Source organism: Oncorhynchus clarkii, chromosome 2 (assembly GCF_045791955.1).
Source record: "Oncorhynchus clarkii lewisi isolate Uvic-CL-2024 chromosome 2, UVic_Ocla_1.0, whole genome shotgun sequence".
Lineage (NCBI taxonomy): Eukaryota > Metazoa > Chordata > Actinopteri > Salmoniformes > Salmonidae > Oncorhynchus > Oncorhynchus clarkii.
The window spans coordinates 57475936-57501286 of NC_092148.1; the positions used below are offsets into that span (position 1 = coordinate 57475936).

The 25351-nt window shown below is 41.1% G+C and overlaps 1 protein-coding gene across 1 annotated transcript; it reads left to right on the forward strand.

Annotated features, from left to right (window-relative positions):
* The first annotated feature begins 3565 nt into the window (after positions 1-3565).
* LOC139381702 (aminopeptidase N) lies at positions 3566-21499 on the forward strand. The gene is made up of 20 exons (XM_071125420.1): positions 3566-4098; positions 8783-8925; positions 9441-9571; positions 9799-9925; positions 10036-10190; positions 10294-10407; positions 10579-10722; positions 14052-14117; positions 14344-14409; positions 14858-15033; positions 16266-16342; positions 16486-16613; positions 16713-16768; positions 16867-17014; positions 18382-18473; positions 18574-18684; positions 18836-19003; positions 20295-20435; positions 21064-21145; positions 21347-21499. Exons 1-20 carry the CDS (start codon positions 3566-3568, stop codon positions 21497-21499), a joined length of 2811 nt encoding a protein of 936 aa, XP_070981521.1.
* Positions 21500-25351: the final 3852 nt, after the last annotated feature.

Here is a 25351-nt window from a genome sequence, read left to right on the forward strand (position 1 = left end):
GGTTAAAGGGCCATTTTGATTCTACAGCTATCCTGCCGTTTAATCAGAAATACTATGTATGAATTGAAATGTGCTTTTTCTAACAAAGACTAAAGACATTTTGATACATGCTTGCATCCTGAATAACTTTTTGGGGAAGTTTATTTTTTATCATAGTATATTTTGCTTAAGTCAGTATTTGTAGATATTTGAAGACAGTAACTATCTACAATGTTGATTTGTTATAAAACACTGGTTTATTGTTGTGGAAATAATACAGGTGTTTTACACTGCATCTTTTATGTAATTTTGCTTCTTTTGGGCTTTTACATTACTGGAAATAAACGGTTCTCCTTATAACAAGGTAATACATCATTCTATGATAATCAGAGGACATTCTGAACTAGTCACTGGACAAACATTTGATTACAGTAGATATGGTGTCAAGTGCATCTAAGTACAGTGTAACACGTATTGTAATTACTCATTACAACACTGTACTCGCAGCAAAAACTCTAAACCCTAACCTTAGCTCTAACCTAAGTAGAGCGTTTACAATACTTGTTACACTGTAATTACAGAAATAGTAACAGAAAGTGTTAAAAATGTTGTCAAATTCAATGGGTTGCCTATAAGTATTTTGCACTTTTCCTACAAAACTATTGTATGTGTCACGCTGGTATGAAGGATCGAGAGACCGGCGCAGGAATGCGTAATAGTTTTTTTGTGTGTTTAAAAAAAAAAATCCAAATTACGGCGTGCCATGTAAAGGTACGGAGACAAAGACGTATACAAAACACTGGGTTGAAACGCAAACAAAAGAGCGAGGAGTAGTACCTCGAATAAATAACACCAGCGCACAACGATTAACACACGGGGCGAGACCCGTAATCATCTGCGCAATACAAGCAGCACGAAAGTCAAAACAACAAGGCACAGTTACTCACACAACCAACGGACATTGTAAAACTAATCAGCAGCCCAATGGTGAACCAAAGGTCACATTTATACAATTACAAATCAGGGAAATGGGGACCAGGTATGCGTAATGACACAGTTCGAGGGATCCGTGACGGTATGTCTGTGATTTTATGTCTGTCATACCCAGGGTTGGGGAGTAACATGTAAGGGATTACAAAAAACGGTAACTGCAATCTGTTACATTTCCAACAGAAAATATTGTAACATTGATTATAGATACTTTTGAAAAACTAGATGATTACGTCCAGGATTACTTTTAAATTCAGAAATTATGTTTGTGGAAAAAAAACTTTGACACTTCTGTTTTCTCAATGACATTCAAATCATCATTGAAAAAAGGCGCAAGTTTTAGTTTGTTCCAACTGAGCGAATCTGACCACAAGTCAGAGACCACTATGATGACACACCTTAATGTGTTCGATGGATCACGGAAAAAGAGCATGAATATGCTTTTTAGGCTACAGTCCAAACATTTCTTCCAATGGTGTCACTGCTGTCGGCATCCAAAGATTAACCAACTTGAATAAACGCTTGGAGGTAATGATGACAGCAGTGGTGTAGTCTAGAGCGATACAGATATCACTTACTATTGATATCTACATTACCCGTTAAAAGTTTGGACACACTTACTCATTCAAGGGTTTCTCTTTATTTTTTTTATTTTTTTTCTACATTGTAGAATAATAGTGAAGGCATCAAAAATATGAAATAACACATATGGAATCATGTAGTAACCAAAAAAGTGTTAACCAATTAAACAAATATTTTATATTTGAGATTATTAAAAGTAGCCACCAAAGAACCAAAAATCTCAAATTTTGACTAATTTCCACCAAGTCTCTTCTTCTTATTGGTGTCCTTTTAGTAGTGGTTTCTTTGCAGCAATTTGACCATGAAGGCCTGATTCACGCAGTCTCCTCTGAACAGTTGATGTTGAGATGTGTCTGTTACTTGAACTCTGTGAAGCATTTATTTGGGCTACAATTTCTTAGGCTGGTTACTCTAATGAACGTATCCTGTGCAGCAGAGGTAACTCTGGGTCATCCATTCCTGTGGCGGTCCTCATGAGAGTCAGTTTCATCATAGCGTTTGATGGTTTTTCCGACTGCAATTGAAGAAACTTTCAAAGTTCTTGAAATTTTCCAGATTGACTGACCTTCATATCTTAAAGTAATGATGGACTGTTGCTTCTCTTTTCTTATTTGAGCTGTTCTTGCCATAATATGGACTTATAATTAATTATAATTATTATTAATATGGATCTTCTGTATACCACCCCTACCCCTAACTGATTGGCTCAAACGCATTAAGAAGGAAAGAAATTCCACAAATTAACAAGGCACACCTGTTGCACCTAAATGCATTCCAGGTGAATACCTCATGATGCTGGTTGAGAGAATGCCAAGAGTGTGCAAAGCTGTGATCAAGGCAAAGGGTGGCTACTTTGAAGAATCTCAAATATAAAATATATTATAAATTGGTAACACTTTTTTGGTTACTACATAATTCCATGTGTAATTTCATAATTGTGTGTCTTCACTATTACTCTACAATGTAGAAAATAGTAAAAATTAAGAATTAATAGTAAAAATAGTAAAAATTAAGAAAAACCCTTGAATGAGTAGGCGTGTGCAATCTTTTGAATGGTACTGTACATAGAGCATTGATATAAATCACACTGCTACTCTCTGATTTAGCTATTTGCACCTTTGGTTGGATTGTGATTGTTGTGGATGGCTGTTCACAAATCTAAATGTGTATTTGAACCCAATAATGGTTGAATTCAAGAAACTTAAGCTGCCTATCAATCATTAGTTTTGAAACCAGTGGACAGCAAAAATGAGCTCTTGCAACAGCTGCATAGTGCGGATCCCAGCCTTTGGAATACATGTAGGGCTTTTGTTACTCAATCTAATTCATGCTCATAAAAAAATACATACATAGGCCTAATGGACACATGCTCAAACTCACACACTTTTGATAGACTTAAAGAGCAAATCTGTAGTTGCTACATCCATTTTTGGACTTAAAAATGATACATATTAATGTAAAGATATCATTTAATGTAGTAGAAAGCTATGGGTTAGAAGAAGCCTACATAACCAACCCATCAAGTACAATTTAACATCCATATATGGCCAGCTATGTAAAACTTTAACATTGATTTATCCTGCAATAGATGTCATTCAATTGGTAACCTACATTTTTATCTTCTTCTCGTGCCTCTTAAAAGGAAAGTAATCTAAAAGTAACTGAATGTAATTAGATTACATTAGAGTTTTGGTAATCCAAAGGTTACGTTGCTGGTTCCAATTTTGACCAGGTAACTAGTAACTGTAACAGATTACATTTAGAAAATAACCTACCCAACCCTGGTCATGCCTGGAATGGTGATCAATGAATGTGTAAAAATGCCAGTTGCTTATGGAACAACGCAATAAAAAGTTATTACTGCCCATTTTTCTCTCTTATCATCTTCTTTAAGTTGTCAGCAACTCCCCACCCACAAAAGCTACTACTAAATAGATCATCCATTAATTTTGAAGGGAAGCACTGATATCAGCTCAGCCCTCTCACTTAGTGCGTGCTGAGACTCCTCTAGGACATGGAGAAATCCTGCAAAATCAGCAAGTTCTTTATTCTCTGCGTTGTGCTGGGAGTCCTCTCTGTGGCGACCATCGTTACATTGTGGGCTATTGCACTGACAGATAGCGTAGAGGTCGTCGCCCCATGGGACAAGTACCGTCTCCCAGACACCCTGAAGCCTAACCACTACAACCTAACCCTGTGGCCCCGACTCACCGTCAATGCACAAGGCCTCTACATCTTCACAGGGAAATCCTATGTGGTCTTCCAATGTGTGAAGGAGACGGACCTGATCCTCATACACTCCAACAAGCTGAACTACACCAAGTGGGGTGATGACCATCTGGCTAAACTGTCTGCTCTCGGTAGCACACCCGCACCAACCATAAAGAAATCCTGGCTACAGCCAACAACTCAGTTCCTGGTATTGGAACTGAATGGCAAGTTAGCTGTTGGAGAATCCTACCAGCTGGACACAGTGTTTGTTGGGGAGCTGGCTGATGACCTAGCAGGTTTCTATAGGAGTGAATATGAAGAAGACGGAGTTAAAAAGTGAGTCAATTGAATCATCATTATGATAATAGCAGCAGGTAGCCTAGTGGTTAAGAGTGTTGGGCCAGTAACCGAAAGGTCACTGGTTTCTAATCCCGGGGCCAACTAGATGAAATGTATGCCGATGTGCTCTTGAGCAAGACACTTAAACCCCTAAGGTTGATGTCTGTGCCTGCACGGACATCTCATTAGCATAATACAACAATCAACATAAAAATCTGTCCGTTTAAGCTAGAGATATTTTTTCATTTTTGTCTCAATCGACCGCATCCGTCTATGTCGCACTTCTGCATCTTCTGCATTGGGGCGGCAGGTAGCCTAGTGGTTAGAGTGTTGGACTAGTAACCAAAAGGTTGCTAAATTGAATCCCGAGCTGACAAGTAAAAAATATGTCGTCCTGCCCCTGAACAAGGCAGTTAACTCACTGTTCCTAGGCCGTCATTGTAAATAAGAATTTGTTCTTAACTGACTTGCCTAGTTAAATAAAGGTAAAATAAATACAAAAATATGCGATGAAAGGTGACAGTTAGAACGATGCTTGTCAGACCATGAGACATCCCGGAAATAGGTCTTCTCACAAAATTGTCTGTAGCGTCTGGTTTGGCCTACAAACTATTATGACCAATCTATGGAAAGCCGAGACTCTCTCGAACACGATGGTGTTCTCTGTTTTGCTCTACAACCTCCACAAGTATCAGGAGTTGGTACAACAACTTCTGTCTGTAGCGTCCAAACCGTTTGGGCTACACATTAATATGACCCCTCTGTGCAAAGGTGACATGTCAGTTGCCCACAGGCCTCACAAGACTCATCTGAAGGTCTGAAAAAATGAATGGAAGTACAGTGCCTTCGAAAAGTATTCAGACCCCTAGACGTTTTCCACATTTTGTTGCGTTACAGCCTTATTCTAAAATGGATTAAATAGTTTTCCCCCTTATCTACACACAATACCCCATAATGTAATGGCCGTTGGTGGAAGAAGGTGAGGACCAAGATGCAGCGTGGTAAGTGTTCATTATTATTTTAATAAACTGAACACTAAATACAACAAGGAACAAAATAAACAACCGAAACAGCTCCGTCAGGTGCAAAACACACTAAACAGAAAATAACTACCCACAAAACCCATGTGGGCAAGAGTTACCTAAGTATGGTTCTCAATCAGAGACAACGACAGAAAGCTGTCCCTGATTGAGAACCATACCCGGCCAAAAACAAAGAAATAGAAAGAGTCCCCCCCCAAAGGTGCGGACTCTGGCCGCAAAACCTGACTCTAAAGGGGAGGCCCCGGGTGGGCCTTCTTACGGCGGCGGCTCGGGTGCCGGACGTGGACCCCGCTCCACCTCAGTGGCCCCGGACTGAAGACCCTTGTAGAGGGCGCCAATGGACTGAGGGGTGCTTCTGGACTGAGGGGCTGCGATTCTGGCAGCTCCGGAGTGAAGGGAGGCTCTGGCAGCGACGGGCTCGAGGGAGACTCTGGCAGCGCTGGGCTCGAGGGAGACTCTGGCAGCGCCGGGCTCGAGGGAGACTCTGGCAGCGCCGGGCTCGAGGGAGACTCTGGTGGAAGGAGACGGAGAGACAGTCTGGTCCTTGGAAGAGGCACAGGATAGACCGGGCCGTGGAGGCGCACTGGAGGTCTCGAACTAAAGGGCCTGCACAACCCGTCCTGGCTGGATGGTGATTTTAGCCCGGCGCGTGCAGGGCGCAGGTACAGGACGCACTGGGCTGTGCAGACACACGGGAGACACAGTGCACAGCGCCGACGCAGGATATCCTGGCCCGAGGAGATGCACTGGAGGTCTGGAGAGCAGGATGGCACCATCTGCCCTGACTGGATCCTCACCCTAGCCCGGCAGATGCGGGGAGCTGGGATGTAGCGCACCGGGCTAAGAACACGTACTGGAGACACCGTACGCTCCACCGCATAACACGGTGCCTGACCAGTACGATGCCCGTCATGTTAAGCACATCTTGGAGAGCTGTAGCGCCGAGCTGGCACAGGACGTGCACAGGAGGCCTGGTGCGTGGGGCTGGCACAGTCTTCACCAGACGGCTAGCACGCACCTCAGGACGAGTATGGATGGCTGACTCAGGTGACATCAAATCCCAGACACGCTCCGTTGGGCGGATGTCGTGCCTCATGCACCAACACAGCAACTCCCTCATTACTCTCTCCTCCAATTTCCCCATCAACTCCTTCACTGTCCCTGCTTCGCTTCCGTCGCTCACCTCCAATTTTGCCCTGACCGGCTCTGGTTCCATCCTTGGCTCCTTACGATAAGCACGGGGAGTTGGCTCAGGTCTGACTCCTGACTCTGCCACACTCCCCGTGTGCCCCCCACCCAGACATTTTTGGGCTTGGGCTTCCTTGCCAGCCGTGTTCCCTCAAATCACGGGCTCCCTTTTCCTGCTGCCTTCACTCTCCTGGCTGCCTCCACCTGTTCCCATGGGAGGCGATCCCTTCCAGCCAGGATCTCCTCCCATGTGTAGGATCCCTTGCCGTCCAGAATGTCCTCCCATGTCCATTCCTCCTTATAGCGCTGCTCCTCCTTACCACGCTGCTTGGTCTTTTGGTGGTGGGTAGTTCTGTAACGGCCGTTGGTGAAAGAAGGTGAGGACCAAGATGTAGCGTGGTAAGTGTTCATCCTTATTTTAATAAACTGAACACTAAATTCAACAAGGAACAAAATAAACAACCGAAACAGCTCCGTCAGGTGCAAAACGCACTAAACAGAAAATAACTACCCACAAAACCCATGTGGGCAAGAGTTACCTAAGTATGGTTCTGAATCAGAGACAACGACAGACAGCTGTCCCTGATTGAGAACCATACCCGGCCAAAAACAAAGAAATACAAAAACATAGAAAAAATAACATAGAACGCCCACCCTAGTCACACCCTGGCCTAACCAAAATAGAGAATAAAAAGCGTCTCTATGGCCAGGGCGTGACACATAATGACAAAGCAAAAACAGGTTTTTATAATTTTTTTGCAAAAGTATGAAAAAAAACATGCTTCACTGTAGGGATGGTGCCAGGTTTCCTCTAGATGTGACACTTGACATTCAGGCCAAATAATTTCATATTGGTTTCATCAGACCAGAGAATCTTGTTTCTCATGGTCTGAGAGTCTTAAGGTGACTTTTGGCAAACTCCAAGTGGGCCATTTACTGAGAAGTGGCTTCCGTCTTGCCAGTCTACCATAAAGGCCTGATTGGTGGTGCTGTGGAGATGGGAGAACCTTCCAGAAGGACAACCATCTCCACAGCAGAACTCTAGAGCTCTGTCAGATTGACCATTAGGTTCTTGGTCACCTCCCTGACCAATGTCCTTCTCCCACGATTGCTCAATTTGGCTGGGCTGTCAGCTCTAGGACGAGTCTTGGTGGTTCTAAACTTCTTCCATTTAAGAATGATGGAGGCCACTGTGTTCCTGGGGAATTCAATGCAGCAGACATTTTTTGGTACCCTTCTCCAGATATGTGCCTCGACACAATCCTGTCTTGGAGCTCTACGGACAATTCCTTTGACCTCATGGCTTGGTTTTTGCTCTGACGTGAACTGTCAACAGTGGGACCTTGTATAGACAGGTGTGTGCCTTTCCAAATCATGTCCAATCAAGTTGAAGAAACATCTCATGGATGATCAATGGAAACCAGATGCACCTGAGCTCAATTTCGAGTCTCATAGCAAAGGGTCTGAATACTTATGTAAATAAGGTTTATCTGTTTTTATTTTTAAAACATTTGTTAACAGTTGTAAAAAACAGTTTTTCACTTTATCATTATGGGGTATTGTGTTTAGATTGCTGAGTATTTTTTTAAAAATGAAATAATAATACTTTTTTTAAATAAGGCTAGAAAAAGTCAAAGAGTCTGAGTACTTTCCGAAGGCACTGTATATATTGAGACTGTTTAATGCCAAACATATGGGGTTAAATACATGTAAAAAACAAACAAATGTTTCCTGATCTATCTTATGTCTCTCAGATATAGGAGAGACACTTCAGAACAAACTTCCTTTTGATATTTTTGGGGACTGTTATCTGTTATTCAATGTGTTTCTATGGGCCAATAGCAGTAAGGCCATAAATAAATTGATACTTCAAGGGGTCTTAACATTCATAATCAAAACATTCATGATCCTTTATGACCTTCTTAAAACAATTCCATATAGCTTAGTAACCCCCCCCCCCCCCCCTCCTGTAAGTCACTCTGGATAAGAGCATCTGCTACATGACTTAAATGTTTAATATTTTCTTCCATTTCTCACAAAACTTATCAGTACTCAGTGTCACACTGCATTGAAAACTCTAATAGGTTAAATAAACTCAGTCATATCTAATCATTTACATTCAGCAAAATTGTGTATCGTAAATATGTACAAATTAAGAGGTGGGTTTCCACTGAAAAACAGGAACCTGAAGTTTTTCTCCCACAGTCAAACAGGAAGTAGCTTTAGAGGAGTGAGTGATTAGTCTTCCCTTTAAAATGTCCCAGACGCTGTTTGTTTACCAACCTTTGTACAACAATACACAGATACTCAGCTACGTAATATTATGCATTTCATGAATCTTGTCTTCAATATGAATGTATGTCTAAATGGTATAACCTCAATGGTGGTACACCTTATACTCTTGATTTTTCCACACACAGTAATAATCAAACTATGCGTGTCCTTCACAGGGTTGTAGCTACCTCTCAGATGCACCCTACTCACACCAGGAAAACTTTCCCCTGTTTTGATGAGCCTGCGAGGAAAGCAGTCTTCCACATCACACTCCTCCATCCCCGTGGGACTGTGGCCCTGTCAAACGGCAAGGAGCCAGGTTAGTTGAAACGGCTATATCCATCCAAACATAGCCCTAGTTTCCAGGAATCACAACTATTTAAAGCTGCAAAATGTAGCTTTTTGGGCGACCTGACCAAATTCACATAGAAATATAAGTTATGAAAGCAGGTCTAAAAAGCTGTAGATATGTTCTATGCGTGCTGTTTCTATGCTTCCCAATCTTAAATTTAATTTTTGCGTCTTTTGCTTTCGGTTTTATACACCAGCTTCAATCAGCTGAAAATCTAATATTTTTGGTTAATGAAAATATATTCCACAGCGGTTTAGATGGTACAATGATTCTTTACACTATGCATTGCTTGTTCGTCACATCAACTGAAATTAGGCAAACTATTCAAATTTTAGCAACCAGGAAATGGCGGAGTGATTTCTTCATATTGCACCTTTAAACTACTGTATTATGTTACTGTTTATACTGAAACCCTTTGACAGCCTTTCTTTCAAGGGATCATATTGTCCTGACAATCTGTTCCTGATCTTCTTTTGAAATAGTTAACGCCACCGTATACACAGAGGCTGTCACACAGACCAGTTTTGAGCCAACCAAGAGCATGTCAACCTACCTACTGGCCCTGATTGTCTGTGACTATTCATTTATCAGCGCTCGGGAGGGAGATATTCTGGTAATGAAATCAACTCAATGTTTGCATAATTTCAACTGCAGTAACAACAATCATACAAGGTACGCTTTTGCTGAGCCTGTGGATGTATTGTGTACTTTCTCAACCGTAATCTAACCAGTGATGGTTCTTGTCCATGTTGGGTGGGTGTTTACAGTACAAAGTGTACTGTAAGTGTTTACATCAGTAAGAGTTGTGATTGGAATAAATCTCCTGACCTGTCCGCGCAGATTCGGATCTGGGCTCGTAGAAAATCCATCAGTGAAGGACATGGAGAATATGCGCTCAATCTAACAGGACCAATCCTGTCCTTTTTTGAGGTGTATTACAATACCACCTACCCTCTCTCCAAATCAGGTAAGATTTTAAATTGACCACGTGATTTGCAAATGATATCATCATGATTTGTTTTGGAAAATAAAATAATAATAATTGAAAATAATTTATTTTCAAACATTCCTGTATAGACCAGATTGCCCTTCCTGACTTCTATTTTGGGGCCATGGAGAATTGGGGACTAGTTACCTACAGGGAAACAAATCTGCTTTACGATCCTTTAACATCCTCCAATGGAAACAAGGAGAGAACAGCCACCATCATTGCACATGAACTTGCACACATGGTAGGATACAGTCCAGGGAATCAGACTATCATCGCTCGTTCTTAAAAAGATGAATTCAAACATTCATTTAATTTTTATCTGTCATGGTCTTTCTTTTCGTCAGTGGTTTGGAAATCTAGTGACCCTGAGATGGTGGAATGAAGTCTGGCTGAATGAGGGCTTTGCATCCTACGTGTCATATCTTGGGGCGGATTATGCTGAATCCACTTGGAACGTGGTAAGGTTTCCCATTAAAGACAAGACACACATCCATCCCCTCCCGTTAGCATTTGATAAAAAGGTGATAGTGGTGCCAGATGTGACTAGTAATCTAACTTTCTGTGTACAAGCAGTCACTGAAAGTCACAACATGTACAGTATACTACAGCCCTATCTTTCTCCTCCACAGAAAGATCTCATAGTTCTTGATGATGTGCACAGGGTGTTTGCAGTGGATGCCTTGGCTTCCTCGCACCCCCTGTCCTCCAAAGACGATGACATCCAGAAGCCTGAGCAAATCAGTGAACAGTTTGATGTCATCTCTTACAGCAAGGTAAACATAAGACAATGTACAGTGCCTTCAGAAAAGTGTTCATACCACTTTACTTAATCCACATTTTGTGTTAGAGCCTGAATTCAAAATGAATTACATTTTTAAAATCTCACCCATCTACACACAATTCCCCATAATGACAAAGTGAAAAGCAGAGATTACAGCTGTGAGTCTTTCTTGGTTAGTCTCTAAGAGTTTACACACCTGGATTGTGCAACATTTGCACATTATTCTTTCCAAATTTCTTCAAGCCCTGTAAAATTGGTTGTTGGAGATTGCTAGACAACCATCTTTCCATAGATTTCCAAGTAGATTTAAGTCAAAACTGTAACTCTGCCACTCAGGAACATTCCCTGTCTTCTTGGTAAGCAACTCCAGTGTTGCTTGGCCTTGTTTTTTAGATTATTGTCCTGATTAAATGTTTATTCATCTCCCAGTGTCTGTTGGAAAGCAGACGAAACCAGGTTTTCCTCTAGGATTTTGCCTGTGTTTAGCTCCATTTCATTTCTTTTTTATCCTGAAAAACTCCTCAGTCATTAACGATTACAAGCATACCCATAGCATGATGCAGCCACCAGTATGCTTGAAAATATGAAGAGTGGTAGTCAGTAATGTGTGGTATTGGATTTTCCCCAAAAATAGCATGTTGTATTCAGGACAAAAACTTAAATGCCTTGCCACATTTTTTGTAGTATTACTTTTGTGCCTTGTTGCAAACAGGTGGCATGTTTTGGAATGTTTGTATTCTGTACAGGCTTTCCTCTTTTCACTCTGTTATTTAGGTTAGTATTGTGGAGTAACTACAAATGCAAATGCTTTCCGTTTGAGTTATGTTAGGTTTTATTTATTATTTATATCATGTTATTGATCCATCCTCAGTTCTCCTATCACAGTCATTAAACTCTGAAACTGTTTTAACGTTACCATTGGCCAACTGAGTTAGGAAGGACACCTGTATCTTTGTAGTGACTGGGTGTATTGATACACCATCCAAAGTGTAATTAATAACATCACCATGCTCAAAGGAATATTCAATGTCTGCTTTTTTTTACCCATCTACCAATAGGTGCCCTTCTTTGCAAGGTATTGGAAAACGTCCCTGGTCTTTGTGGTTGAACCTGTGTTTGAAATTCACTGCTCAACTGAGGGACCTTACAGATACAGTGCATTCGGAAAGTATTCAGACTCCTTCCCTTTTTCCACATTGTTACGTAACAGCCTTATTCTAATTTTTTATTTTTTATTTTATCCTGATCAATCTACACACAATACCCCATAATGGCTAAGTGAAAACAGGCTTTTAGAATGTTTGCAAATAAGTCACTTAAAAAAAACAGAAATACCTTATTTACATAAGTATTCAGACCCGTTGATATGAGACTCAAAATTGAGCTCAGGTGCATCCTGTTTCCATTGATCATCCTTGAGATGTTTCTAGAATTTGATTGGAGTCCACCTGGGGTAAATTCAATTGATTGGACATGATTTGGAAATCATGATTTGGAAAAGTAAACATGTACCAAAAGGTCCCACAGTTGTCAGAGAAAATACCAAGCCATGAGGTCAAAGGAATTGTCCGTAGAACTCCGAGACAGGATTGTGTCGAGGCACAGATCTGGGGAAAGGTACCAAAAAATGTCTGCAGTATTTAAGATCCCCAAGAACACAGTGACCTCCATCATTCTTAAATGGAAGATTGGAACCACCAAGACAATACCTAGAGATGGCCGCCTGGCCAAACTGAGCATTCGGGGGAGAAGGTCCAGAGCTCCTCTGTGAAGATGGGAGAACCTTCCAGAAGGACAACCATCTCTGCAATACTCCACCAATCAGGCTGTTATGGTAGAGTGGCCAGACGGAAGCCACTCCTGAGTAAAAGGCACGACAGCCCACTTGGAATTTGCCAAAAGGCAAATAAAGGATTCTCAGGCCATGAGAAACAAGATTCTCTGGTCTGATGAAACTAAGATTGAACTCCTTGGCCTGAATGCCAAGCGTCACGTCTGGGGGAAATCTGGCACCATCCCTACGGTGAAGCATTGTGGTGGCAGCATCATGTTGTGGGGATGTTTTTTAGAGCCAGGGACTGGGAGACTAGTCAGGATCGAGGGAAAGATGAACGGAGCAAAGTTGAGAGATCCTTGTTGAAAACGTGCTCCCGAGTGCTCAGGACCTCAGACTGGGGCGAAGGTTCACCTTTCAACAGGACAACGACCCTAAGCACACAGCAAGACAATGCAGGAGTGGCTTCGGGAGTCTCAGAAAGTCTCAGAACATCTCTGGAGTGACCTGAAAATAGCTGTGCAGCAACGCTCCCCATCCAACCTGACAGTGCTTGAGAGGATCTGCACAGGAGAATGGGAGAATCTCCCCAAATACAGGTGTGCCAAGCTTGTAGCATCATACCAAAGAAGACTTGAGGCTGTAATCACTGCCAAAGGTTCTTCAACAAAGTACTGAGTAAAGGGTCTGAATACTTATGTTAATGTGACATTTCACTTTTCTATTTTTAATACATTTGCTAAAATTTATAAAACCTGTTTTTGCTATGTCCTTTGTGTGTAGATTGACAAGAAAACATTTTGTTTTATCCATTTTAGAATAAGGCTGTAATGTAACAAAATGTGGAAAAAGTCAAGGCGTCTGAATACTTTCTGAATGCATGGTATTTGCGTGTGGGGTACAGAAATGAGGTAGTCATTAAAAAATCAGGTTAAACACTATTACCATACACAGAGTGAGTCTATGCAAATTATTATGTGACTTGTTAAGCAAATTTTTACTCCTGAACTTATTTAGGCTTACCATGACAAAGGGGTTGAATAATTATTTACTCAAGACATTTCAGCTTTTCATTTTTAATTAAATTGAAACAATTCTGAAAACATAATTCCACTTTGACATTGTGGAATTATGCAGTAGATGCCAGTGGCATGGAACTCCCTGGTACTGTGCATGACATCATGAACCACTGGGTCCTTCAGATGGGCTTCCCAGTGGTCACCATAAACACACACACACACACACAAGCACTTCCTACTGGACTCTGAATATGTGGGGAGTGTACCACCATCTGACTTTTGCCAGTCACAATTTTTTTTTACAAAAATTAAATTCAGGCTGTAACACAAAAAATGTGGAAAAATTAAAGGGGTGTGAATACTTAAAAAAAAAAAAGAAGGTTAAATAAAAATAAATAAATAAAAATAAATGTGTTCATGTAGTGTTGTGAATGATAGTATTCTACAACCTATACTCTTCAATTTCTGTTTAATTATTTCTGTTTTGAAAGCATTTTAGTTTTCAGCCATTTTGTACTCTCTCTACAGGGGGCATCAGTGTTGAGAATGCTGTCAGATTTTCTAACTGAACCAGTCTTCGTCCAAGGACTAAGTGTATGTATTTCTTACCGTCCCAAGGCACTGCTACAGCCCAGGATCTTCTTTTGATATGATACACATTTATCATAGTTATGTTAAGCATTAAGGAATGCTGTTTGCATAGTGTGTGAGAGGAAAACAAGTGAGTAGACCCCTTGAAAGTGAATTTCTCATTATTAACTGTAGAATATATTGCCTATGATTAATTGTTCTAAGTGCAGAATACATATTTATCCTCTAGAGCTACCTGAATCACTTTGCCTACGACAACACAGTGGGGACAGACCTTTGGGATCATCTACAACGAGTAAGTCCCTTAGAAACAATCAATAGCGTGCATTGGCTAGTCCTATTTTCAGCTAGTTACTTTGTACTGTTGGAATTAATGATTCATCTGTGGCAGTACTACACATTCCGCCAGAATGTGGAGGATATGTATTTATTTAACCTTTATTTAACTTTGCAAGTCAGTTAAGAACAAATTCTTATTTACAATGATGGCCTACCCTGGCCAAACCCGGACGACGCTGGGCCAATTGTGCGCCACCCTATGGGACTCCCAGTCACGGCCAGATGTGATACAGCCTGGATATTATGTGTGCCTTTACAGCAGCAAATGATACTGACCGAGCTGACTTTCTGTTTACAGTCATGTCAATGAGAATGTGGACTTCTGAATTATGAAAATGCTGCCCTCCTATGGTACAGGGAACATAATACTATCTCTAATCATTCTCCTGTGTCTCCCTCTCTAGGCAGTAGATGCCAGTGACATGGAACTTCCTGGTACAGTGCATGACATCATGAACCGCTGGGTCCTTCAGATGGGTTTCCCAGTGGTCACCATAAACACAGCCACTGGAATCATCACCCAGAAGCACTTCTTACTGGACCCTGATTCTGTGGGGAGTGTACCACCATCTGACTTCAAGTACGTCTGTGGTCTGGAGAGATATACAGTGCCTTCTGAAAGTATTCAGACCACTTGACTTTTTCCATATTTTGTTATGTTACAGCCTTATTCTAAAATGGATTAAATAAAACAATTTCCTCAGAAATCTACACACAGTACCCCATAATGACAAAGCGAAAACAGGTTTTTAGAAATGTTGGTTAAATGTATAGAACACTAAAAAAAGAAATAACTTATTGACATAAATATTCAGACCCTTTGCTATGAGACTCAAAATGGAGCTCAGGTGCATCCTGTTTCCATTGATCATCCTTGAGCTGTTTCTACAAATTGATTGGAGTCCACCTGTGGTAAATTTAATTGATTAGACATTATTTGGAAAGGTATACACTTGTCTATATAAGGTCTCATAGTTGACAGTGCATGTCAGAGCAAAAACCAAGCCATGAGGGCGAAGGAATTTTCCGTAGAGCTACGAGACAGGATTGTGTCGAGGCACAGATCTGGGGAAAAGAACCAAAACATTTCTGCAGCATTGTAGGTCCCCAAGAACACAGTGGCATCTATCATTCTTAAATGGAAGAAGTTTGGAACCACCAAGACTCTTGGGATTAAAGTAAAGAGAGATTCTTGATGAAAACCTGCTCCAGAGCGCTCAGGACCTCAGACCGGGGCGAAGGTTCACCTTCCAAGAGGACGACCCTAAGCACACAGCCAAGACAACGCAGGAGTGGCTTCAGGACAAGTCTCTGAATGTCCTTGCGTGGCCCAGCCATAGCTCGGACTTGAACCCGATCGAACATCTTTGGGGAGACCTGAAAATAGCTGTGCAGCAACGCTCCCCATCCAACCTCACAGCGCTTTAGAGGATCTGGGCAGAAGAATGGGAGAATCTCCCCAAATACAGGTGTGCCAAGCTTGTAGCGTCATACCCAAGAAGACTTGAGGCTGTAATCGCTGCCAAAGGTACTTCAACAAAGTACTGAGTAAAAAGTCTGAATACTTTGGTAAATATAATATTTAATTTTTGCTTCGTCATTATGATATATTGTGTGTAGATTGATGAGGGGAAAAAAAACATTTAATCAATTTCAGAATAAGGCTGTAACCTAAAAAAAATTGAAAAACTCAAGGGGTTTGAATACTTTCCGAAAGCACTGTATAGGTAATGAATGGTCATAGCATTTTCATGTATTACATATGATTAAGATTATATATAATAAAAACGCCCAGTTCATTTTGGTGCCTAGGTACGAGTGGATAGTACCAATCAAATGGATGGAAGCAGGAGTGGTTCAGAAAGAGATATGGCTGCTTCAGAAAGAGGGTACGGATACAGAACCTTTTAACTAGTGCCGTCTGTAGAAAACTGTGGACGAATATGAACACATAAAATAGTCATATGAAATAACATGCAGATTTGATCTACTCTCCGTAGCTTCACTGTCATGAATTCATTTCCCCCCACAGCCCTAAACAATAAATTGACAAGTGGTCACTGGGTACTAGCAAACATCAATGTGACTGGATACTACAGGGTTAACTATGACCTTGGCAACTGGGAACGTCTCCTCTTCCAACTGAGCACTAATCACCAGGTAAAAGGAAAAACTGACTCATCACATGTTCGAAGGATATTACTGTTATTTTGCTTCAATACAACATTGATAAGTGTCAGATTGTTGTTTTTCTTGCAGGTCATACCAGTTATCAACAGAGCACAACTTGTGGATGATGCTTTTAATCTAGCAAGGTTGGGGTTTCAACGTTTTTGAACCACCACAATGTCACAAAGTGTTGTGTGCATCATCTTTTGGTGATTGTATTTCTAAACCTTATTTCTCTACACAGGGCAAAGTTAATTCCCACAACATTAGCTCTGAAAACGACAAAATACCTCTCCAAAGAAATTGAATATATACCGTGGGAGTCGGCTCTGAACAACTTGGATTACTTTTACCTCATGTTTGATCGCACTGAGGTCTATGGGACTATGCAGGTAGAATGTCATTTAATTTGTGACAATTACACATGAGATATTTCGAGACTTTTATAGATATACTGATCTCACTTTAATAAAAATCAAATCAAATCAAATTTTATTTGTCACATACACATGGTTAGCAGATGTTAATGCGAGTGTAGCGAAATGCTTGTGCTTCTAGTTCCGACAATGCAGTAATAACAAGTAATCTAACTAACAATTCCAAAACTACTGTCTTATACACAGTGTAAGGGGATAAAGAATATGTACATAAGGATATATGAATGAGTGATGGTACAGAGCAGCATAGGCAAGATACAGTAGATGGTATCGGGTACAGTATGTACAAATGAGATGAGTATGTAAACAAAGTGGCATAGTATAGTATAAAGTGGCTAGTGATACATGTATTACATAAGGATACCGTCGATGATATAGAGTACAGTATATACGTATGCGTATGAGATGAATAATGTAGGGTAAGTAACATTTATATAAGGTAGCATTGTTTAAAGTGGCTAGTGATATATTTACATCATTTCCCATCAATTCCCATTATTAAAGTGGCTGGAGTTGAGTCAGTGTCAGTGTGTTGGCAGCAGCCACTCAGTGTTAGTGGTGGCTGTTTAACAGTCTGATGGCCTTGAGATAGAAGCTGTTTTTCAGTCTCTCGGTCCCAGCTTTGATGCACCTGTACTGACCTCGCCTTCTGGATGATAGCGGGGTGAACCGGCAGTGGCTCGGGTGGTTGATGTCCTTGATGATCTTTATGGCCTTCCTGTGACATCGGGTGGTGTAGGTGTCCTGGAGGGCAGGTAGTTTGCCCCCGGTGATGCGTTGTGCAGACCTCACTACCCTCTGGAGAGCCTTACGGTTGAGGGCGGTGCAGTTGCCATACCAGGCGGTGATACAGCCCGCCAGGATGCTCTCGATTGTGCATCTGTAGAAGTTTGTGAGTGCTTTTGGTGACAAGCCGAATTTCTTCAGCCTCCTGAGGTTGAAGAGGCGCTGCTGCGCCTTCTTCACGATGCTGTCTGTGTGAGTGGACCAATTCAGTTTGTCTGTGATGTGTATGCCGAGGAACTTAAAACTTGCTACCCTCTCCACTACTGTTCCATCGATGTGGATAGGGGGGTGTTCCCTCTGCTGTTTCCTGAAGTCCACAATCATCTCCTTAGTTTTGTTGACGTTGAGTGTGAGGTTGTTTTCCTGACACCACACTCCGAGGGCCCTCACCTCCTCCCTGTAGGCCGTCTCATCGTTGTTGGTAATCAAGCCTACCACTGTTGTGTCGTCCGCAAACTTGATGATTGAGTTGGAGGCGTGCGTGGCCACGCAGTCGTAATACATACTTAGCATCTTATTCTCTGTCCTTGTCATAGCATTATGTGAGGAATCTAGTGACACCCCTTTTTCAACACTTCAAGACCATTACTACAGACTGGAGTAAAGTTCCTGATGGGCATAATGAGCAGTGAGTGGAATGATCCAGAGCATTGATATGGTGTATTTGATGTGGTCTGAAAGGAGTATAAGGCTTTATAATAACAACAAGGAATACCTTTCACTTCCAGGTACAACCAGGTGAATGCCATTAGGATGGCCTGTAGCAGTGGACTGGTTGAGTGCCAGAATCTGACTAAAAGCTGGTACAGTCAATGGAAGGCTGACCCTGACAACAATCTGTGAGTTCATATTGGTTATCCATTGATTTATAAACTATAGGAAGTGTCTGGTATCAATTTAGCCTATATCTGGATATCTGGATTTTTTTGCGTGGTTTTCAACAACAAAGAATACTACCCTGTAACAACAATGTAAAACATTTGATATCAGGATACATCCTAATTTGAGGAAGACAGTGTACTGCAGTGCCATTGCAGCAGGCGGTGCTGCAGAGTGGGATTTTGGTTGGAACATGTTCAAGACTGCCACTATTGCTAGCGATGCAGACAAACTGATGTCATCTCTGGCATGTACTAAGGACCATGAACTTCTGAATAAGTAGGTTACATCTGGTTATTTTGTGAGGGTACTATAAGACATACGGTACATTCGGAAAGTATTCAGACCACTTGATTCTTTCAACATTTTGTTACGTTACAGCCTTATTCTAAAATGGATTAAATGTTTATTTCCCCTCATCAATCAACACACAATACCCTACAATGACAAAGCCCCCAATTTTTTTTTAGGAATGTTTGCCAATGTATTCAAAATAAAAACATCACATTTACATAAGTATTCAGAAGCTTTACTCAGTACTTTTTTGAAGCACTTTTGGCAGCGATTACACTCTCGAGTCTTCTTGGGTATGATGCTACAAGTTTGGCACACTTGTATTTGGGGAGTTTCTCCCATTCTTCTCTGCAGATCCTCTCAAGCTCTGTCAGGTTGGATGGGGAGCTTCACTGCACAGCTATTTTCAGGTCTCTCCAAAGATGTTCGATCGGGTTCAAGTCTGGGCTCTGGCTGGGTCACTCAAGGACATTCAGAGACTTATCCCAAAGCTACCCTTGTACTGGCTTGGCTGTGTGCTTAGGGTCGTTGTTCTGTTGAAAGGTGAACCTTTGCCCCATTCTGAGGTCCTGAGCGCTCTGGAGTAGGTTTTCATCGTGGATCTCTCTGTACTTTGCTTCGTTCATCTTTGCCTCGATCCTGACTAGTCTCCCAGTCCCTGCCGCTGAAAAAACCCTCCCTGACGAAGGTCCTTCTCCCCCGATTGCTCAGTTTTGCCGGGTGGTCAGCTCTAGGAAGAGTCTTGGTGGTTCCAAACTTCTTCCATCTAAGCATGATGAAGGCCACTGTGTTCTTAGGGTCCTTCAATACTGAAGAAATGTTTAGGTACCCTTCCCCAGATCTGTGCCTCGACACAATCCTGTCTCAGAGCTCTACGGACAATTCGTTAGACCTCATCGCTTGGTTTTTGCTCTGACATGCACTGTGAACTGTGATATGTTCTATAGACAGATGTGTGTGCCTTTCCAAATCATGTCCAATCAATTGAATTTACCAGAGGTGGACTCCAATCAAGTTGTAAAAAATAATAATAATGTTTTCGATTTGTCATTATGGGCTATTGTGTGTAGATTGCTGAGGAATTGTATTTATTTAATACATTTTAGAATAAGGCTGTAACGTAACAAAATGTGGAAAAAGTCAAGGGGTCTGAATACTTTCCGAATGCACTGTATCATATTGAACTGTTTTCGCTTTCCATTGTCTTCATATTGACAAATACAGTCAATTATAACAATCTGTCTAAACGTATCAATACTCTATGGACTCAATTCAGGTACCTGAGATACACTTTGGATTCAGACAAAATCCGTAAGCAGGATGCAACGTCTGTCATCGTGTACATCTCCAGTAATGTTCAAGGCCAAACATTGGCTTGGGACTTTGTGACACAGAACTGGGAGTACATGTTCACACAGTAAGTTGTACCCCAAAAAGGCACTTATATCAGTAAATCAAATACAGTGAGTGTACAAAACATTAGGAACACCTTCCTAATATTGAGTTGCACCCTCTGTTGCCCTCAGAACAGCCTCAGTTCGTCTGGGTATGGACTCTACAAGGTGTCCAAAGCGTTCCACAGGGATGCTGGCCCATGTTGACTTCATATGCGTCCCAGTTGTGTCAAGTTGGCTGGATGTCCTTTGGGTAGTGGACCATTCTTGATACACACACGAAACTGTTGAGCGTGAAAACCCCAGCAGTGTTGCAGTTCTTGACACAAACCGGTGCGCCTGGCACCTACTACCATACCCCGATCAAAGGCACTTACATATTTTGTCTTGCCCATTCACCCTCTGAATGGCACACATACGCAATCCATGTCTCAGTTGTCTGAAGTCTTAAAAATCCTTCTATAACTTGTCTCCTCCCCTTCATCTACACTGATTGAAGTGGATTTAACAAGTGACATCAATAAGGGATCATAGACTGACGAGGTGAAAACCTAGTCATGGAAAGAGCAGGTGATCTTAATATTTTGTACACTCAGTGTATACTTGGTTTGTGTATGGACATTATTAACTTGTAATTGTCATAATTCCTAGGTATGGTGTTGGATCCTTCTCATTTGCCAATCTTATAAGTGGTGTGACAATGAGATTCTCAACTAAAGCTGAACTTGAGCAGGTAATGTTTTAATTGAAGTCTTTCAATGACTGGGTGTACAGTACTTTCTTTAGCTGTACTGTTAATAAATAGCTTACTTTATTAAGAATTGTGCTGACTATATTTGTATTTAGTCAAATATAGAACACATTCTCATTCACACCAATGACCTGGGGAATAGTTACTAAGACTAAAATGTAACTTTGTTTTTCATGACATCAGCTCCAGAAATTCAAAGAGGACAACTCTAAGATTGGTTTTGGCTCAGGGACCTTGGCTTTGGAGCAGGCCATTGAGAGAACTACAGCCAATATCAAATGGGTGGATGAGAACAAGAAGAAAGTGTGGGACTGGTTCTTGAGTGAGATTGCCTAAAAACTCCTCAATGCTTTGGTTGTCCAACAGGTTTAAATATCTTATTTTACTATGGCAGACAAAGTGCTTGGATTATTTGCTGGGTTATAATTGTATGTTAAACATCTAATGCAGTAGTTTTTTTTATCTAAATAACAAATCATTTCTGGGTCACAATTAAGTACGTTGCTGTGATTGTTTTCAATTAAAATGGTCAAAAATAAAAATAGCTTCTTAGCAAAGAGCAATTTCCCAAGCAAGAATTTTGCTAGGACTGATGGAGTGCTTGGAGTGGTGATGGGAATACTGAAAACTAGCTGTTGGTAGAGAGGTTTGGAACTCTCTTATTGCTCGATTAACTAATTTACTGCCTCCCACCAAAACAGGCTGAAATTTTAAGCAATCTTTTCAAACAGCTCTTACACTAAAAGGGCATTATCATAATTTTCACAATTTCACAGAATTATTCCAACCTCAAAGTGTGGAAATATAAAACACAGGGAAATCACGTTTTAGACTGCACCAGGCTTTTAAATCAGAAATGTTGGGGTAAGGTCATTAACTTCCTGGTGATAACATTTAGTCAATATACCATATTTCTCTCTGGACCATACTGCAATTTCCCAGAGCACAATAATGTTATGAGTGTCTATGAACTTCTATTATGTTACAGTTTCAGAGAAATAATTTTGATTATATGCTATTTTGTTGAAAAACAATAAACCTGTCCATTACAAAACGGTTGTCAAGCTGTCATGTTAATGGCCTTCAAAGTGTTGGCAAGAGCAAGAAGATGGGAAAGGGACAGATGCAGAGTGTGACATTCTGCCACTGACTGTCTGGGAATCAGGACACATGGATAGCAGGGGGACTAGCTGTCACCTTGACTCACCCACAGCACATGCAGAGATTTAAGCTTTACCTTCCTAGTCTGACCACACATCCCTTCTTTAAGGTTTACTCTACAAGCAATTTGCAGTATCTCATGGCTGTGCACAGAAAAACATACATCATGACTGCCATCTTGATATTGGACTAATGTAGGCTACTGTAGATCAGTCTTGTGGAATCTGAAATGAAGATATTTCACCCAGAAAAAGCTACTCGTTTGAGTAAACATGGTGCTGTCTGTACTGAATGAATAACAAAAGAGGGCTTTTGCTGGGCTTATAGGTCTCATTTGTTTACTCAGGCCAGGAAGAAATTAAGCTTTATTGTCAATTAGCTCAACTTCCAGCCCCTGATAATCCTCTGAAACCCTTACAAGCCCCATGATGGTTCAATTAACACCCCTGTGTAAGGAAGATTGAATATGTGTTTGATCTACCATCCAATACACAAAGTTATTAGTTAGGCCTTCTAACATTTTACATACTAAAAAGGTTGTGAGGGGAGTGATATAATAATATAGCAATTTTGACTTTTGTACTATGACTAGACACTATTGTATATATTTCGTATAGCTATTGATGTTAGGCTGTATCACATCCGGCCGTGATGTGGAGTGCAATAAGGCGGTGCACAATTGGCCCAGCGTCGCCTGGGTTTGGCCAGGGTAGGCCGTCATTGTAAATAAGAATTATTTTGTTTAATTGTAAATAAGAATGTGTTCTTAACTGACTTGCCTAGTTAAATAAAGGTTCAAAATAAAAATGTAAAAAAGTTTTTGTACGTCTAGTGATACGTCAGCTTCGTTCCGCCTTCAACGCGTGAGAAAGAAACGCAGTTACAATTCGTTTCCAACAACCGGATGTTATCGTTTTTCATGGATTCAGCTAATTCAACCTAGGTTCCTTTTCCGCTGAAAACCAAAAACTAGGGTCAGGCGTTTCTTTTGCGACCGCTACGTTAGGTTAGGTTACAATATGCGACCTGCTGTAGCCTAATATGCAGATCTTATCCGATTTACCTGTATATATTTTTGTAAATATCTTTGTCAATAGTTAACTCAAGTTTATTTTCATCTTACCGGGCGCCTTTTTTTTGTCGGATACAATAGGAATATGGCCTACTGTATTTTTAAAAAAGCATCCCTCTGCTGTCTGCTGATAAAAATAAAAATAAACCTTTAAATAACTAGGCAAGTCAGTTAAGAACACATTGTTATTTACGATGACGGCCAAACCCAGACGACGTTGGGCCAATCGTGTGCCTCCCTATCGGACTCCCAATCCCGGCCGGATGTGATGCAGCTTGGGTTCGAACCAGCTACTGTAATGACCCCTCTTTTACTAAGATGGCGTGCCTTAGACCGCTGCGCCACACGGGAGCCCAGCTGGCAAAAATCTCATCTCTGGTTTGCAATGAAAATCATATATGTCCTAAATAAAACGATCTATTGAGAAAAAAGTATTTTCATCGAATATATGGCTACAGTAATGTTTGTTTAAAAAAAATAGATTGGGCGAGGCTGAGGTGAGCTGAGCGCGAAGGTTGTTTGGCGATGCAGGACGATTCAGGGATACTACGATTACTAATTGCATAATATTTGTGCAGATTTAGCCTACTTTAGGTTAGTCCTTGCACGGGATTGGTGTCCTAATGTGTTAGAGTTAACTATCAGTTGTTTTATCCTCATCATCAAACATTTGCATCAAGGTTCAAGGTATATCACTCGTTTATAAAGTCGAAACAAACAATGTTGTAGGCCTGTTTACTAATCTTACTAAGGTAGCCACATTTGAAGTATTCCTCATATTCATCAGTCAATGGATATATTTCATAAATTGTAATTAAGCTTACTGAAGGCCAAAACATGTTCGAGTTTGTTTAATTATTCAATTAATAAAATACACAAAGCAATATTATTGTCTGTTTTTATTAAAAATATGATCCAAGACACGCATAAATTAGATTTAGAAAAATATAATCTCATAAATAGCTGCATACATATTATCACTTTCATTGAAACAACCAACAATTGTCAATATCACAGTTTATAAATAGATATTTTGGTAAATTTTTTTGTCCATAATGTCTCTGATCTAGGCACTGTATCTTCAGGTGTTTTCACCTCTTCACTCATTATTGGTAGTAGGCCATATCAAACGACTTGACGTCACTTTGTAACACCTGGTTGTTGTGCATCTGTAGAAGAGAGTACATTCCTATTAGTTTCAGATCAAATGTAGAATTCAAAGAGGACATGGGATATAAACTATCTGCTTTATAAATTGCGCTTTCTCAACAGAAGCAATGGTTTGCTTTTGGATAATATTAATTAGAAGATTACAGACAATATTATAGAGGTGATATAGAGGCATATTTACCGGATATAAGATCGTGTCCTGATAGGAGACCGCTGACGTCAGGTAGTTTGGTTGTGGTTCTGTGTTGTTGGTACATGATGTGACCAGTGGCAGACAGTATTGATCATTGCTCTGGATGTTCCCCTGTAGTCTCTCCTGATACCATTGTCCAGACATGGAGCTTCCCTGAGGGAATTGTGGAATATACTGGCGTGGTGTGGTTTCCATCTCTCTTTTCAGGCATGGCTCCTTCTCGATGAGCTCTAGCTGGGCTGACAGGTGGGAGATGTACCTGATGGTGAGGCGCAGGGTCTCGATCTTGGTCAGAGTCTGTCCAGCCGGAGCCACAGAGGGGGGCAGGTAGGTCCTGAGGTGGTTGAGGGCTTTTGTCAGGTCTCTCATCCTCAGCTTCTCCCTCTCGCTGGCGCTCTCCCGCTTCTTCCCAGGGAACTTGGACCTAGACCTCTTCTCCTGAGCTGGTAGTTTTTCTATCCTCTTTCTTTTGGCAACATGGCTGATGCAGCCGGAAGCGTCGGAATCTTCCTTCTCCTGACCACCTCCCCACTGTAAACAAGGGGGAGAGAGGCAGAAGGAGTCAATGGAGGAGGCAGGTGACAGGCTACTA